Genomic DNA, 13369 nt, shown 5'->3' on the forward strand with positions numbered 1-13369 from the left:
AATCACGAGCTAAAAACTGGCTGTGTCTCATTAGTTATCTTGGATCTCTGTAGGGCTTCATCACTAGTCACCCCCGCGGTCTCAGCCTGACAGACACACCCACACACCTACACAACATCCGCCTCTTCCCGCCGTCCTTGGTCTCTATTCAGAATCTGCCACTGGTCAAAAGCATTTTCCTATTTCGTGGTAGTGACTTGGCATTGCACGTGCGCCTCCACATTGCCTCCAGAACCTTCAGCTTTCGTCCACGAGCCGACAGGTCCATCGGACCGGGGAAAGGCGACAGACATGACAGACTTTCTCCAGACGGTCTTTACCTAAATAAGGGTAAGACACTGCACACAGTGCGTCAAAAAGCACCCGGTCGTGACCAAGCAGTACTTATCAATGGATGGCGTCGAGCGGGTGCCTTGATTAAAGGCGGGCATTCTTCCGAACCTTCGTCCCCCTTCGGCCAGGGTTTGAATCAGCCACGTTACTTTGAGTGGTACGTCGCAGACTCATCTGATCTAGAACCTGGCAGAAATCTGGAGTAAAGGTTGTGCCTTAGGTAGTCTTGAGACTGTAAGCATCCGTGCTTCCCCGGGCAGCACCGAGCTGGTTCAGCACCAGGGTTCAGATTGTTTGCTCCCTGATGTGGAATCAATGGCCTTATTCTGGTTCCGCAGCCTGGTATCGTATTCGGCGCCATGCAGCCCATTCGCCGCAGGATCTCGACGGACTCAACGCCCACGCACTAAACCCAGTCGAAAGATGAAGGTACGCACAGGCTCAGAATGATCTTGATCGGGTACAGATTTCGGTAAATTCAGATCGACTAGGGATTCGTTCTTTGGCACGTCAGGTTTGTTCAAAGTCTACGGCTGTGGTGGGCCTAAATCGCAAAGATACGGTAACAGGGAGCGCTGCCCGCGTCAGACACAGGTGAACATACTGGATCAACTGCTGGAAGATACTACAAACAACTATAAACAGGGATGCTGTTGCATTTGATCGGAAACCCCACAGTCCGAAGTGAGGAAGAAGAACTGCCTCCCAAACGCTGGGAAAGACAGAAGTGGTGAACAATTATGGTTGGTCTTGGTGACGATGGTGTAGATCCTTGAAGCGGGGAGCCGCCAAGATGGCACATTATCATTAAAGCGGAATGAGAAGCCGGTCATCTCATCGTCCTTGTACTCTTTAGAGGAAGATATAATTTAATGCGCTTAAAGACGACAGTTGTCATTGGTATCGTGCCTTCGGAGACGGCCACTTGTCCGACCAGTATATCTTCCTAGGCCAATCCTTTTCCAAGATTATTCCGACCAGTATCAAATCACGAGATCTGACAGTTGACAGGTGGGAACACAAGCCAAGTGCGCCCTACCCTTGTCGTCGAATTCTCCCGGTCATTTGGCTGAGAACTCGGTTTGCCTGTGCATCACCGGTTCATGCCACACCCAAGAAAACCACTTGCTCTTTGAGATAACTGCGGTCACACTCGAATTGATACCAGAGATGGAAAATTCAGGAGCTCCATGGCCCGAGCACTGTGACCCATTAGTCTTTGTAAGCCATTCCTGACCCGTGCCGGCTCAATGATTCTCGCAGTAATTCTGCCCATGCTTCTTCCACCTAGAGAAAAGACGGTCTGAGTCAACGAGAAGGGAGAAGGAAAATGACTAATCAGATTTCAGAACACCAGGACTTTGGACGAAGCTGGATACATTGTTTACTCGGCAAACTACGATGCTGAACACAAAAACTTGACAACTCAGGTCCACTGGCCTTATCCTAGCACTCTTGAAAATCAGAACAGCCGGCCAGATTTCCATCAACCCATCAATGGACTCTACGACGCGGAGGGAACTTTCAGCTGGTCTGCAGCTCCATACTCACTCGGTCGGGACTCCACGGGTGGGTTACTTCGACCAGCCAGCACTCTTCCGACGAGAGTCCCATTGCCAATCTACAACTGCTTCGTCCAACAAAACGATGACATTCAGCCTCAACCAAACCAGCCCACCAGCCGAGTGGTCTCGCTTCATAATCAACCTTTCAACCACAATGGGCGGATGAATCACTGGGAGATGCCCGACGATCGCGTGCCAACTATGGCGAACTTGCAAATGCCGTCTCCGCCGCGCTCAACGACTCTTTCGTACGGTTCTGCTAGTCCGGAGGATGTTGTTTCGCCTCAAGAATGCCTTTTGCTCCAGCCCGGTTTCACGGCGTCAACCGAGGCTTCTCAGCTACCTCCGATCAAACCGAGGCCTACTTTACGCGGTGTCGTGGGTCATCAGCAACCTGATAATCATCCTCTTCCTAGCCAGCAGTCTGTTGGCCGAATTAACGTACAGCCTCCACGAACTCAGAAGCAAGACAGTGATCAGTGCTTTACTCCCCCGACAAGCGAGTACAATCCTCTTGGAACATCGAAACAGCCAGTAACTGCCCATCGAGTCAAGTCGCTTGCTCAAGTTTCGTCGAACCCTCCCGCCTACAAGAAACCAGCGCAAACTTCTACGGACAAAATTCTTGATGAGGATAGTCGAGTGATGGAGATTGTTCCCCGGCCAAAGGATATCGAGTCACGAGTTTCTAGCCAAGCTCGAGAGCCGAAGTCGGGCAGTCGAAGAAAGCGGATATTGACTGACGAAGACCGCCGTGCTGTGGCAGACACTCGCAAGATCGGCGCATGTATCCGATGTCGTATGCAGCGTCTGAAGGTAAGTTTACAACTCTTCCAAGCTTGGCACTATCTCAATAGAGTAGGGACTCTTGGAATTAATCATCCGATAGTGCGAGGTTGATACGGAAAACCGTGAAGGGCCTTGCTTGACTTGTGCGAAAGTCGACTTGAGCTCTTCAAAGGTCATTCATCGACAGCCGTGCATACGAACCAAACTCGCCGATGTCGTCCTCTACAATCCCAACTGCGCTGGAGTCAAAACGGAACTGGGCCTTCCCGTCACAACGAGTGATATCGAGAATTGGGCCGAAGAAGCTGAACACGATGTTCAGCTTGTTGCGCGAGGACTTTGTTCTGTACCCATGACCATCCGAGTTCGCAGGTTTCACAGAGGCTCCATGTCGACAGACCAAATAAACTTTGTCTGGATGAACGAGGAGACGGGTAAAGTCGAGGAGACGAGACTCGAACCGTACGCACTTGCCAGCGTCAGTTCGTCGAGGGAACAACTGGAGGCATATATCGAGGCCAACGCGGTGAAAGGCTGGGAGGAGCAAGCCTACCGAGGTGATACCGACCAGATTATTTCGAAGCACTACAAAGCTGCATTGGAATACTACAACAAACCCGATCAACACCCAATTGACCGACGTCTATTGCTGAACTTGTTCAAATTCTGCTTTGCTCAACGTACGTGTTTCTCCGTTGCTGAATCTCGAATCAATGAAGTTGTCAAAGACGCAGCATGACACGTACTAATATAGTTGACTACTAGGACTCTTGACACGCCCTTCTTGGATCTATGATAAAGACCCGAAAAGTCAGAATTGCCTAGGCATGTCACCTGCTAAAGAAGAGTTTAACCCTCTGCTCAATAGAATCCCCACACCGCCAACGATTACCTCGCAACTTCGTTCGATGGCCCATTTACGACTGCTCAAGCATCATGAACATATTCTCGAAGATCTGGAGAAACTCTGTTGTAAGAAGATTCGAACATCCTTCTTCACAGTCTATCTTGTCACGTTCGTAATACTTCACGAACTTGCTGTTACAACGGAACACTACCGGCAAAGCCCATTCCTCTGTCCTTCAAAAGAGGTATTACTCCATTGGTCCTTCGCCTCTACGACACCCTGCTGACAAGGACTCAGAAAGAAAATCAACAAGAATCCTACCAACAATATCTCGAGGTTGCAGAGAAGAGCGCGAGTATCCTTCTACTCCATTGGCAATACTACCGACGCGCGCCGGAACCATACTGCGCTGCCGATGGCTTCCTCGGAGACCATGTTGCCCGTTGGTTTTGGACTGGTTTGGAGGATAGTCACGAAGGCTTTTGCAGGCAAACGTGGATGGAGATGAGAAAACTGGCGGACGAAGGTTAGTCGGGAATGCTATCCATACGCATCTTTCAGGCTGACTGACTCTTCGACAGGCTACTGTACCAATCAGACATCTCTTGGGAGCCCTTTTCATTGGATTTCTCAAATGTTTGATCGCGATTGGAGCCCTAAAAGCATATGGGATCGCGTAGATACTATCATCGTCAAGCCAGAACCGCCAACGGAACCGGCCTTCAAGCCTCGGAAAGCGACGAAATTACGATGAATAGGTATTCAAAGAGGATGGACGCGAGGAAGTTTGACTACAGAATACACGAGGCACAACAGGAATAGTAATTTATTGGGAGGTGGCCTGTACTTGAACCTGTATTGAAACGAGCTATGACGAGGATGAATAGATTCAAAACACCATGTTTCCCGTACCTGACGGATTTGAAGAACCTATACCCAGCTCCAGACCTAAGACACTGATGATGAGCTCTCCGAATGAGGCCTTTTGTTTTGGTTGGTAGGCACCCTGGACCAAATGCTAAGTGTCAAACGTAACAGCAATGTTTACAACAACAAGATGGGTTAAGCCCTGCTTATGCGGAAGGTACGCCACAAACTCGACGTTCTCCTTGATCATGTTCAAAACCATCCTATGCTGCTCCAGGCCTTCCGTCATGGTTCTTTCATCCCACCTCCTACTTATTTAATCACGTGGCAACTACAACGAAGGTACCACGATCAACACTAACAAGAGTCTATACTTGCTGACATGGCTATCGGTACATGTATGTTGATGGTACTGATGTTGGATTGTTCGGCTTCACACCACAAGAGAGAATCGCAGACATAATAAGCACATATGTGCTGGCACCATGGCTCAAACTTATCGTACTACCTAGACTATCCAAAGTTACGAGAAGTGGGCCTTGCTATAGTTGTCGAATATGCTTAACAGCGTGTCCTTCCGGATATTTGAAGAGGGCGACGATGGCCGTCAATTTGTACTTCAAAAAGCCAGAAGATGGTGTTGTCAGTTAATAACTGACAAAAGCAAAAGCATTAGCACAACCTGGTTTCGATCCAGGGACCTCTGGGTTATGAGCCCAGCGCTCTACCCCTGAGCTATTGTGCTTGATGTATCTTCTTTGAAGGCAGATGTCAAGCCGCGTCAATCTTTGGGTAAATGAAGCATTTCGCAGGTGTGAGTCATCGTGGGTGGATTCATCCACCCCACCAAGCGATTTTTTAATGGGCTGTTGGCTCTTAAGCCGTCGTTTTCCGAGAGCACAGCACCACAACAACATCACTTATTGGGAGAAAGATATTGTTATGAACATGTTTTTGCGCAGAATAGACAATATCTTTTTGGTCTAGATTGTGATATCTATGTAACTAGTGGGCGGGCCAAAACGCCATGGTATATTCGCAGGGCATGATATTCATGAGAAAAAAGCAGACCTCCATTTCCTCTCGCAACTTTCGACTCGTTTAGAAAAGCCAAGAGAGGAAGGTCTTGTAGAACCAACCACCTTTGCCGCCCTTGCCACCGTTGGCCTCCTTCTCAGCAGCCTTGCGAGCCAGGAACTCCTCCTCCTCGCGGTCGATGATGTCCTTTCCGGTGTAGAAGTCGGCCTCATGGGGCTTGACACCACGAGTCTTGTAGTAGAACTTGTGACCGAAGATGAGGATGAGGTACAGGGGAATGCCGAGATAGCCGGTGATGAAGGTCTTGTACTTCTCCTTGCCAAAGTCTTTCCCAGTAAAGACATCATAGTTCTTGGTGAGGGCAATGATAATGCACAGGAAAAGAGCGGCGTAGGAGCCCCAGATGCCGACGGGGGCGACATAGGGCAGGATCTCGTTGGGGATGTTCTGGGCCTTGCGGGCCTTGCACCACCAGATGTGGGTAACAAGGATGGAGATCCAGGTCAAGAGACCGAAGATGGTGGTCAGGTTGACAAAGTAGCTAAAGACAGCCTTGGAGTCGTTGGAGACGTTCATGAAAGCCAGCAGGGCGAACATGGCGGAGAAACCGAGGGCATAGATGGGAACACCACGCTTGTCGGTGCGCTTGAAGATGGCAGGGGCGGAGCCATCAGAGGCGAGACCATAGAGAGTACGGGAGGCAATGTAGAGATCTGAGTTGGATGCAGAGAAGACGAAGATGCAGATGCAAGCGTTGATGATGTGAGGGATAACCTTGACACCAGCGAGCGTGGCAGCGACGACGAAGGGAGAGGCCGAAGCACCGGTCTGGGCCTTGTTGGCGAAGGCGAGATCCGGGGAGTTGTAGGGGACGAGCATGCCGATGAGGAGGACACTGAAGCAGTAGAAGAAGAGGATACGGTAGAAGGTGAGCTTGATCGCGCGGGGGATGGTCTTGCGGGGGTTCTGAGCCTCGGCGACGGTGACGCCAACAAGCTCAGTACCGAGGTAGGCGAAAGTAGCGTTGACCATGCAGGACCAGAAACCGTAGAAGCGGCCAGCATCGCCAGTGTCGATGTACTCCCTGAAGGCACTGCAAAGCTCGTTAGCTGTGGAACAGATTTGATGGAGAGGCTGCAAGTGAGACATACCCAGGGTTCTTCCAGTAGCGGAATCCCTTGCGGTCGTGATCGGGGCCACCGCCCAGGGCCAGGACAAGAGAGAAGATGATGATTCCGACAATGGTGACGACCTTGAAACTGGAGAGCCAGAACTCGAATTCTCCGAAAAATCTGATACCAAAGTAGTTGATGCAGACGATGGCGACCAAGAATACAGCAATGAAGACACCCGGGTTAACCCTATCGCGGTCTACCCAGAATTGGATTACCAAAGCAGCGGCTGTAAGCTGGTTGGGGGTGACGATGATGTACTTGAACCAATAACTGCAATGCAAAGTAATGGTCAGCAACTGGTGCACTGCAGAGAGAGAGTTGAGAAAGACAAGGTTGTCGGAACTTACGTCCAGCCAAGGGCAAAACCGAGCGAGGGGTCGCAGAATCTCGAGGCGTAACCAGTGAAACCAGAAGAGATGGGCAGCCAAGCAGCCATCTCACCGAGACCAGCCATGACGAGGAAGACGATGAAACCGACGAGAGTATACGAGATGAAGACGGAGCCGGGGCCGGCCTGGGCGAGAGCCTTGCCGGTTCCGACGATGAGACCGGTACCAATGGCACCACCGATGGCAATCATGGTGATGTGGCGGGCCTTGAGACCACGGTGCAGCTTCGTGTCCTCGCTGGTCTCGATACCGCGGATGTTGACATTTTCCTTGAGGTTGTCGTCGTAGGTCTGTGTTTGGTAGCCCGTCTTCTCGATATCGTGGCCGCCGTGGGCGCCCTCCGAAGAGGACGCCCGCTTGACGAGGCCGTCGCTCATATTTGCTGCGTGTCGAAGAGTATCGGACACAGAATGGGAGAGACTCTCTTTCTTGGCTTGGCACAGATAGGAGGAGGGGTTGACAAGAGAGAGCTCTAGGGACGAGAGAGATGGGAGCGAGAGGAGGAAGTGAACAGGAAGGGGGTTCGAGGTTCTTTAATTAAGATTTGAGCGCCGGCTGGCGGGACCAGGGACGGAGGCGCGATAGAGGGTGCCGCATGTGAGTGTAACAGCCCGCATCCCGTTCGACTGACACCCGGCAGCGCCATACCAGCGGTCGAGGCAAGACAGGCAGATCAGAGCTGTGGCTCACATAGATCCCATGTCGCTCGCAGGTTCGTGGGCTGGACCTGGCCTAGCTAGGCTTGGGGGTCTTGATGGAGCCTGCAGACTGGGGACTGGCGCGTGCGCTAGGATACACTCGTCAAGGATCCTTGCAGGCGTCGCCGAGTGGTAATCGGAGAGGATGAGCTTATGGAGTTCTGTGTACATACAAAGAGTGATGGTTGTTTGACTGTTGGTATTACCTTTGGTTCTTGGCCGCACTATCTGTCGGTATCTCTTTTTGCGCTGCGTGTACACAAGGCAGACTACGGAGACTAAGACACCCGCACCACGCTCGCGATTCTTCGCAGCCCAGGCCAAGGTATGTGGACAGAAAGCCAGTGAAAGTCGTGTCTCAACGGGGAGCTTCCCCATTCTCTGCTGCTATGCTAGGCCGGAGGAGGGGACTGGAGGATGAGTGAGGGGAGGGGGATTGGGTGGAGAAAAAGCATGTCTACCGGGGTATGAATGGGCCAGGAAACGACAGAAAGACAAGGATAGGCTGATTTCTGAACGGAGGGGGGCGTGGCAAGGGTTCACTGTCTTACGCAGAGGAAGCAGAACGAGGCCAGCTGTGGTTTGTAGTATCTCTCGGTGGTGATTGGGCACTCACGAGTTGCGAATCCAACGCTGTCCAGCCTTGGCAGGCATCATCGTCGCAGCAGGATGGAATCATGGATGGGTGGTGGCGGGCGGGTTGGAGACGTGCGGAGGTGATGGGAAGCCAGAGCTTCATCGGGGGAGCCAAGTTGAGATGAGGATGACAAGAACGTATACTTTGCAGTCAAAGTCAATATTTAACGCGGAGTATCGTCAACCGCCGAGCACGAGTCGTGAACCCAGATTCTGTACGTACTCTGTAGTGTCGATTGTGCCTAGAAGTGCCCAGCTGCCCAGTCCCTCGCGAAGCCAGTCGTCTCGCTGGCGTGAAGAGTTGGGGAAAGCTTAGACGTGACAAGCAAGGAGGACGAGCCCGGAGGCACATGACGAGGCGAGACGACCCTGGCCCGAGATGGGCACGATCGGTGGTACCAAGAAAACACCAAGACAATGGCCGAATGCGCAGGATTCCTTGGATGGCCAGACGCAGCAGGAGATGTGCCAGTTCTGCCTCATTGCTTGGGCGATGGAAAAAATCTAGAATCACGCGCGCAGAGTGAGGAAAGCCGCCAGGTGGTACCCTCCAACCCCCAGCAGCAGGTTTGATTGAGTGATTTGACAGACTATAGAAATTTTCACCGTAATATTAGTCGTACGGGCTACGCGATGATGCTTACCTCTTGGGCGAACCCAGTTTCTCTGTTTCTTCCGAATTGTTGCGGAGAGCGGGAGATCAACGGGCCTCTCATAACGATCATGTTACAAAAAAGTCCGCCGAATGCCAGACAGTAACCTGACTGAGTAGCACGCCGGCCGCTCGGTACGCCTTCTTCGCCCTAAAATTTAGCATTGCGCAAGGCAGAGAGGCGGACGGCGCGAGCATAGGTTCGCGGCATCTATCTGTTTCCGTCTCACAGCGTGGGTCGTCTCATTGACACGGATAAGGCGTACGACGACCGCGACAGGGACCACCACCACCATCTCGACCAGCTCTCGTCAAGTCACAGAGAGCCAAGAGATAGAAGGCTCGCGCGATGGCTGTCTACTCGGGCAATCTGCGGGGGCAACCTCAAGCCACGATTCATACCGTCACGCCAATCACCGCCGACGGCTCATGCCCAGATAGGCTGTTCGCTGGCTGAATCGATCCCAGTTATGTTCCTGCTGGGAATCTGAGACTGAGTAAGTACCTGGCTGGGAGAGCCTAGCGTGATGCCTCGAGTCGTCGACCCTGCAAGCCTGCAAGGAAACGAGCCAGTATTCACGAAGCACTCCTAGATATCGGCGTGGCCGTCTTTGCCCAGACGACGATGTGAATCTAAGAATTGACCGTTCGTCGCATCACTGACTCTGCAGTGACAGCTCGACACCAAATGGTGGTTGCGTCTGCCAAAAGCTTGGGTTGCGCGCCACTGCGCTGTCTGGTCCGTGTCCAAGAACCGCCAACGGCTTGTCCATCTCTTGAATCTCTTGTTGCTTCTTGGGGTCTCATCCTCCCAGGAACTACCCGTTGCTTAGCAGAAAGATTGTGGATAGAGACGTTGAAGGACGTCCATCCCATAATTCCCATCCTGTCCTCTTCCTTGCCTTTCACGATATACCGGGACATGGACAGAGACCCGGCCCTGGGACCAGAGTGATGAATACGTACATGTTATGTGAACCTTTTAGGTGTTCACCTACACCAGCGGGTCGCCAAATAAGTCTAATCGCGACGCTGACACTAACGCTTATTGATAATATCGTCCACATGGGCATTCCATCTTACGTTCTAGAAACACGCTGCGTCTCCCCCGTCACCCCATCCCCCCCTCAAGGGCCCAAACCACCATCTTCCCTGCTGTCGTCCCCCTCCATCGCTTCTCCAGCTGTTGCCTCGTCCACTCAGAGCCTGTATTTATCTCCCCGCCAAGACGTTTATCTCTTGGCTAAATAAGCAGGTCCTTATCTAGGGCCCCTGTGCTCCTCTTCCTTGCTTTGGGATGGAAACTTTGGCATGGGTTTGCCCGAGCTTATCCTCGCCCTTGGCTGACTTTGGCTTAGACTACCGATGGGCCACCTCGGATGGCTTGGGACGGTTCGGCCACTTTGCCTCCACTTGTCAAAGTTTGCCAAAGACAATGGCTGGCTGTCTGGCAGACTCGACTAGCACAGAGAAAAATCTGCATGTTGTGCTTCTTGGGAGCCGGGACTCACTGGCTAAGCTGTACTAGCCCTCCGAGATCCCGCCACTTTGCTCGGGCACTTGGCGGGATGCATGTCCCCTGCCCACCATTTATTAGTGTACGAATTGCAGAGCGTTCTTCAATACGGAAACTATTCCCAAATGGTCAGCAGCGTCGCTCCCACATTCCAGTCCAAAGGTTTATTCTGCACTCACTGTGACATTGCCTTCTAGCTAGGGGCGCCCAGGCTAACTGGAAAGGTCAGCACATCTTTCAGCCGTATCCGTACTGAGACCCTGCTTTCTCACTTGAACTTGAACCGACGATGCGCTGGAATGGCAGCGTCAGGGCAGATTTGATGTTCGACTCTTGCCGCGCTAGTCTAGGACACACGGCCGGATGGCATACCGAAGAGGATCGTCTTACTGCTTCCCTTCCATTGACGCAAACAGGCTCAACAACGCCAGATGCGCCGTTGAACTCAGGCATCCACTCGTCAAGTGCACAGCCATCCTGGGGGAACCTTGAGCCTGCGGTGCTCAGCGATTAGTGCGTCTTGACAACTCTGGAGAATGCCGGCCAACAGACAGGCATTGAACAGACAGTCAAACAGTCAAGCTGCGTACTATTGCCGCCATGATCCATCCCGTCCCCCAAGGTCCCCATCCTCTGCTCTGCGAACTAGGAATAGACGAGTCTCCAAGTCCCCGTCCCTCTCCCGCGCGTTGGTCGAAAATGCAAGCAGCCGAGTCGAGGCCGGCTCGTCATCTAAAAGGACCCAACTCTTAATTCCCGACATCTGTCCAGAGACTCCAGACACTGCAACATCCGGGATAGTGAGCGGGACAGCGCAGGGATGATGACTTTGGAACCGTCGGTGAGCAATTTGACTGCTACTGAATTCAAGTTGTCTCCTCCCTAGAGTCTACGGAGCAAGTTATGACGAATTCCCTTCCGTCACCGCGAAACGGTACCCCAACTACCGTCCAACCAGACGGTGCGATTTGGGTACGATTTGGTGCCATGGCCCCCGGTACGATGTGCGGGCGCGTCTGATATTGGTTTTCTGTTCCCCTCTCGACACATCGAAAAGGCATCCGCTCCGGCGCCTCCCAGAGGCAAGAAAAGTAACCAAATCGCGCCATTCCCAAAGCGCCCCTAACCCGAACTTCGTGCCGGATCAGCTTCGCCAAGAGCCCCTAGATGCGGTATTTTATCCATTACTGCTTCAGCGACTCGTATGTGCGCTTGATTTAATATCTCGGCCTTGGCCCGGCTAGGCGCCTCTGACAACCTCTAGGCAAACCTGTCTGCCGGTGGCTTGCTCTAGTACCGTAGCGCCCCAGCTGCAAAACACGGGCTGGAGCCGCACTAGACTTTCCAAGGCTTTGCAACGGCGAGAAGACCGCTTGCTTGTGGAAGACTCTGATCAGCCTAGTCAATAATGGCTTACTCTCTTTGACCAAAGACTCGCCACTCGCAATGCTGGACTGGCCTGCGACGACGTTGCACCGCAGCCGAATCGATCGTCCATGTTCTCTGCAGACACCTGAAGTGATCGCGAGTCTCGGAATGCGACCCTGTGCATCCCCTGCTCGCCCATTTACCTTGTCCGGCTACCCACGGCCGACACTTTTCCGAATTTCTGATTGCCTCAAGGTGCTGGGTAACCCCTTCAGTGGCACCTTTCTTTGCATTTTCTAGCGTTTCCATGGCCGCCATGGCCGCCACCGCTGTTAGATTGATTGCTCGTCCCTTGGCGCCCCCCCTTAGGAAATCTGAAGTATGCACTTTGAATGAAGTCCTCCCAAATTTCTGTTTGGTGGACCACTTTCCCCGGCTCTTTCACCTCATCCCTCACGAACGAGTGCTACCTCGGACAGACCCCAGATGAGACTAACTAGGACGGCGCGCTATGGTATTCTCTATTGCAGGGACCTTCTCCAGGTTTTTGGTGGCTCTCAGAAAAGCTTGGGAAAAACGCACAGTTGGGGAATAGGAAGCGATGGGGTAATAGATTCATACTATGGAGTAAATTTCTCGTAAGAGGTTGGTATTGGAGCGGAACCTCTCTGATGCCATTCATCTCTTCCACCGTTCTACGGACACATTTCCCGCCCAATGGTCTGCACTATTGAGCCATCTGTAAGTTGGAGAGATTCCATTACGTGAAATGGCCTGGGAGACTTTTGATCCAATCTCTTGGCTGTCTTGATGAACCTGGGGTATGGGGTATGGAGGAGGGGCTCAAGGGACGAAGCGGGAGGCCGAGGTTCTAACTACTGAGGAGATTGCGTCAACAGCTGCTGCGGGGAGTACGCAGAGGACACAGTTCCCGCCGGAAAGAAGCTCACTTGATGTCCCCGAGGAAATGAACGTGAGCTGGCTCCTAAAATCAGACATAAGATGCGGTTGAAGGGATTCAGCCTCGGCCGTTCCCGCCTTACCGTAAAGGAGGCTGAGTACTCAGCTCAAGTCAGCCTAGATGTCTTGACTGCGACACCCAATGGACATGTTGCACAGTGTCAGGTTTCTTAGCGCCATGCAGGACATGTACGGCTTTCTCGTAGGTCTCATCACTCCCACAGCCACCTCTGTTGCCGATCAGCCGCAAAAATATACTTACTCGTGCCGGAGAAGACATCCCGGCTCTTCTGCTTCAGTATGATTAGCATCCAGGTCGCCTGACGACTCTCGCAGACTCCTAACGAGTACTTGGCGTGGTGGCCTAGGCCAGAGCCAACCACGATGCTTTCGACTCAGCCTCAGCAGCACTGCATGCCCAACTCGGATTCGCAGACTGTTGAAGGATGAGCGGCTAGTGTTTGCACGCTGTAATCGTCTGGCACGTCCATTGAGGCGGGAAAGCTTCGCATCCAGCAGGGAGTGTCATATCGCGG

At 52.5% G+C, this 13369-nt stretch overlaps 5 protein-coding genes across 5 annotated transcripts; 1 reads left to right on the forward strand and 4 right to left on the reverse strand.

The window, feature by feature from the left end:
• Positions 1–1503: 1503 nt before the first annotated feature.
• Positions 1504–4288, forward strand: CORC01_00706 (uncharacterized protein; the record flags this gene model as incomplete). The annotated part of the gene is made up of 6 exons (XM_022612363.1): positions 1504–1554; positions 1683–2714; positions 2788–3367; positions 3453–3778; positions 3832–4060; positions 4116–4288. 6 exons carry the CDS (start codon positions 1504–1506, stop codon positions 4286–4288), a joined length of 2391 nt encoding a protein of 796 aa, XP_022480980.1.
• A 1214-nt stretch (positions 4289–5502) lies between these two features.
• Positions 5503–7380, reverse strand: CORC01_00707 (amino acid permease; the record flags this gene model as incomplete). The annotated part of the gene is made up of 3 exons (XM_022612364.1): positions 5503–6532; positions 6591–6884; positions 6962–7380. 3 exons carry the CDS (start codon positions 7378–7380, stop codon positions 5503–5505), a joined length of 1743 nt encoding a protein of 580 aa, XP_022480981.1.
• An 868-nt stretch (positions 7381–8248) lies between these two features.
• On the reverse strand, positions 8249–8380 carry CORC01_00708 (uncharacterized protein; the record flags this gene model as incomplete). The annotated part of the gene is made up of 1 exon (XM_022612365.1): positions 8249–8380. The coding sequence occupies one exon, from the start codon at positions 8378–8380 to the stop codon at positions 8249–8251; it is 132 nt and encodes a 43-aa protein (XP_022480982.1).
• A 1242-nt stretch (positions 8381–9622) lies between these two features.
• Positions 9623–9796, reverse strand: CORC01_00709 (uncharacterized protein; the record flags this gene model as incomplete). The annotated part of the gene is made up of 1 exon (XM_022612366.1): positions 9623–9796. The coding sequence occupies one exon, from the start codon at positions 9794–9796 to the stop codon at positions 9623–9625; it is 174 nt and encodes a 57-aa protein (XP_022480983.1).
• A 946-nt stretch (positions 9797–10742) lies between these two features.
• On the reverse strand, positions 10743–10958 carry CORC01_00710 (uncharacterized protein; the record flags this gene model as incomplete). Its single annotated transcript, XM_022612367.1, has 1 exon — positions 10743–10958. The coding sequence occupies one exon, from the start codon at positions 10956–10958 to the stop codon at positions 10743–10745; it is 216 nt and encodes a 71-aa protein (XP_022480984.1).
• Between the last annotated feature and the right edge of the window lie 2411 nt (positions 10959–13369).

The sequence above is a fragment of the Colletotrichum orchidophilum genome (assembly GCF_001831195.1).
Source record: "Colletotrichum orchidophilum strain IMI 309357 chromosome Unknown Scaffold_4.1, whole genome shotgun sequence".
NCBI lineage: Eukaryota > Fungi > Ascomycota > Sordariomycetes > Glomerellales > Glomerellaceae > Colletotrichum > Colletotrichum orchidophilum.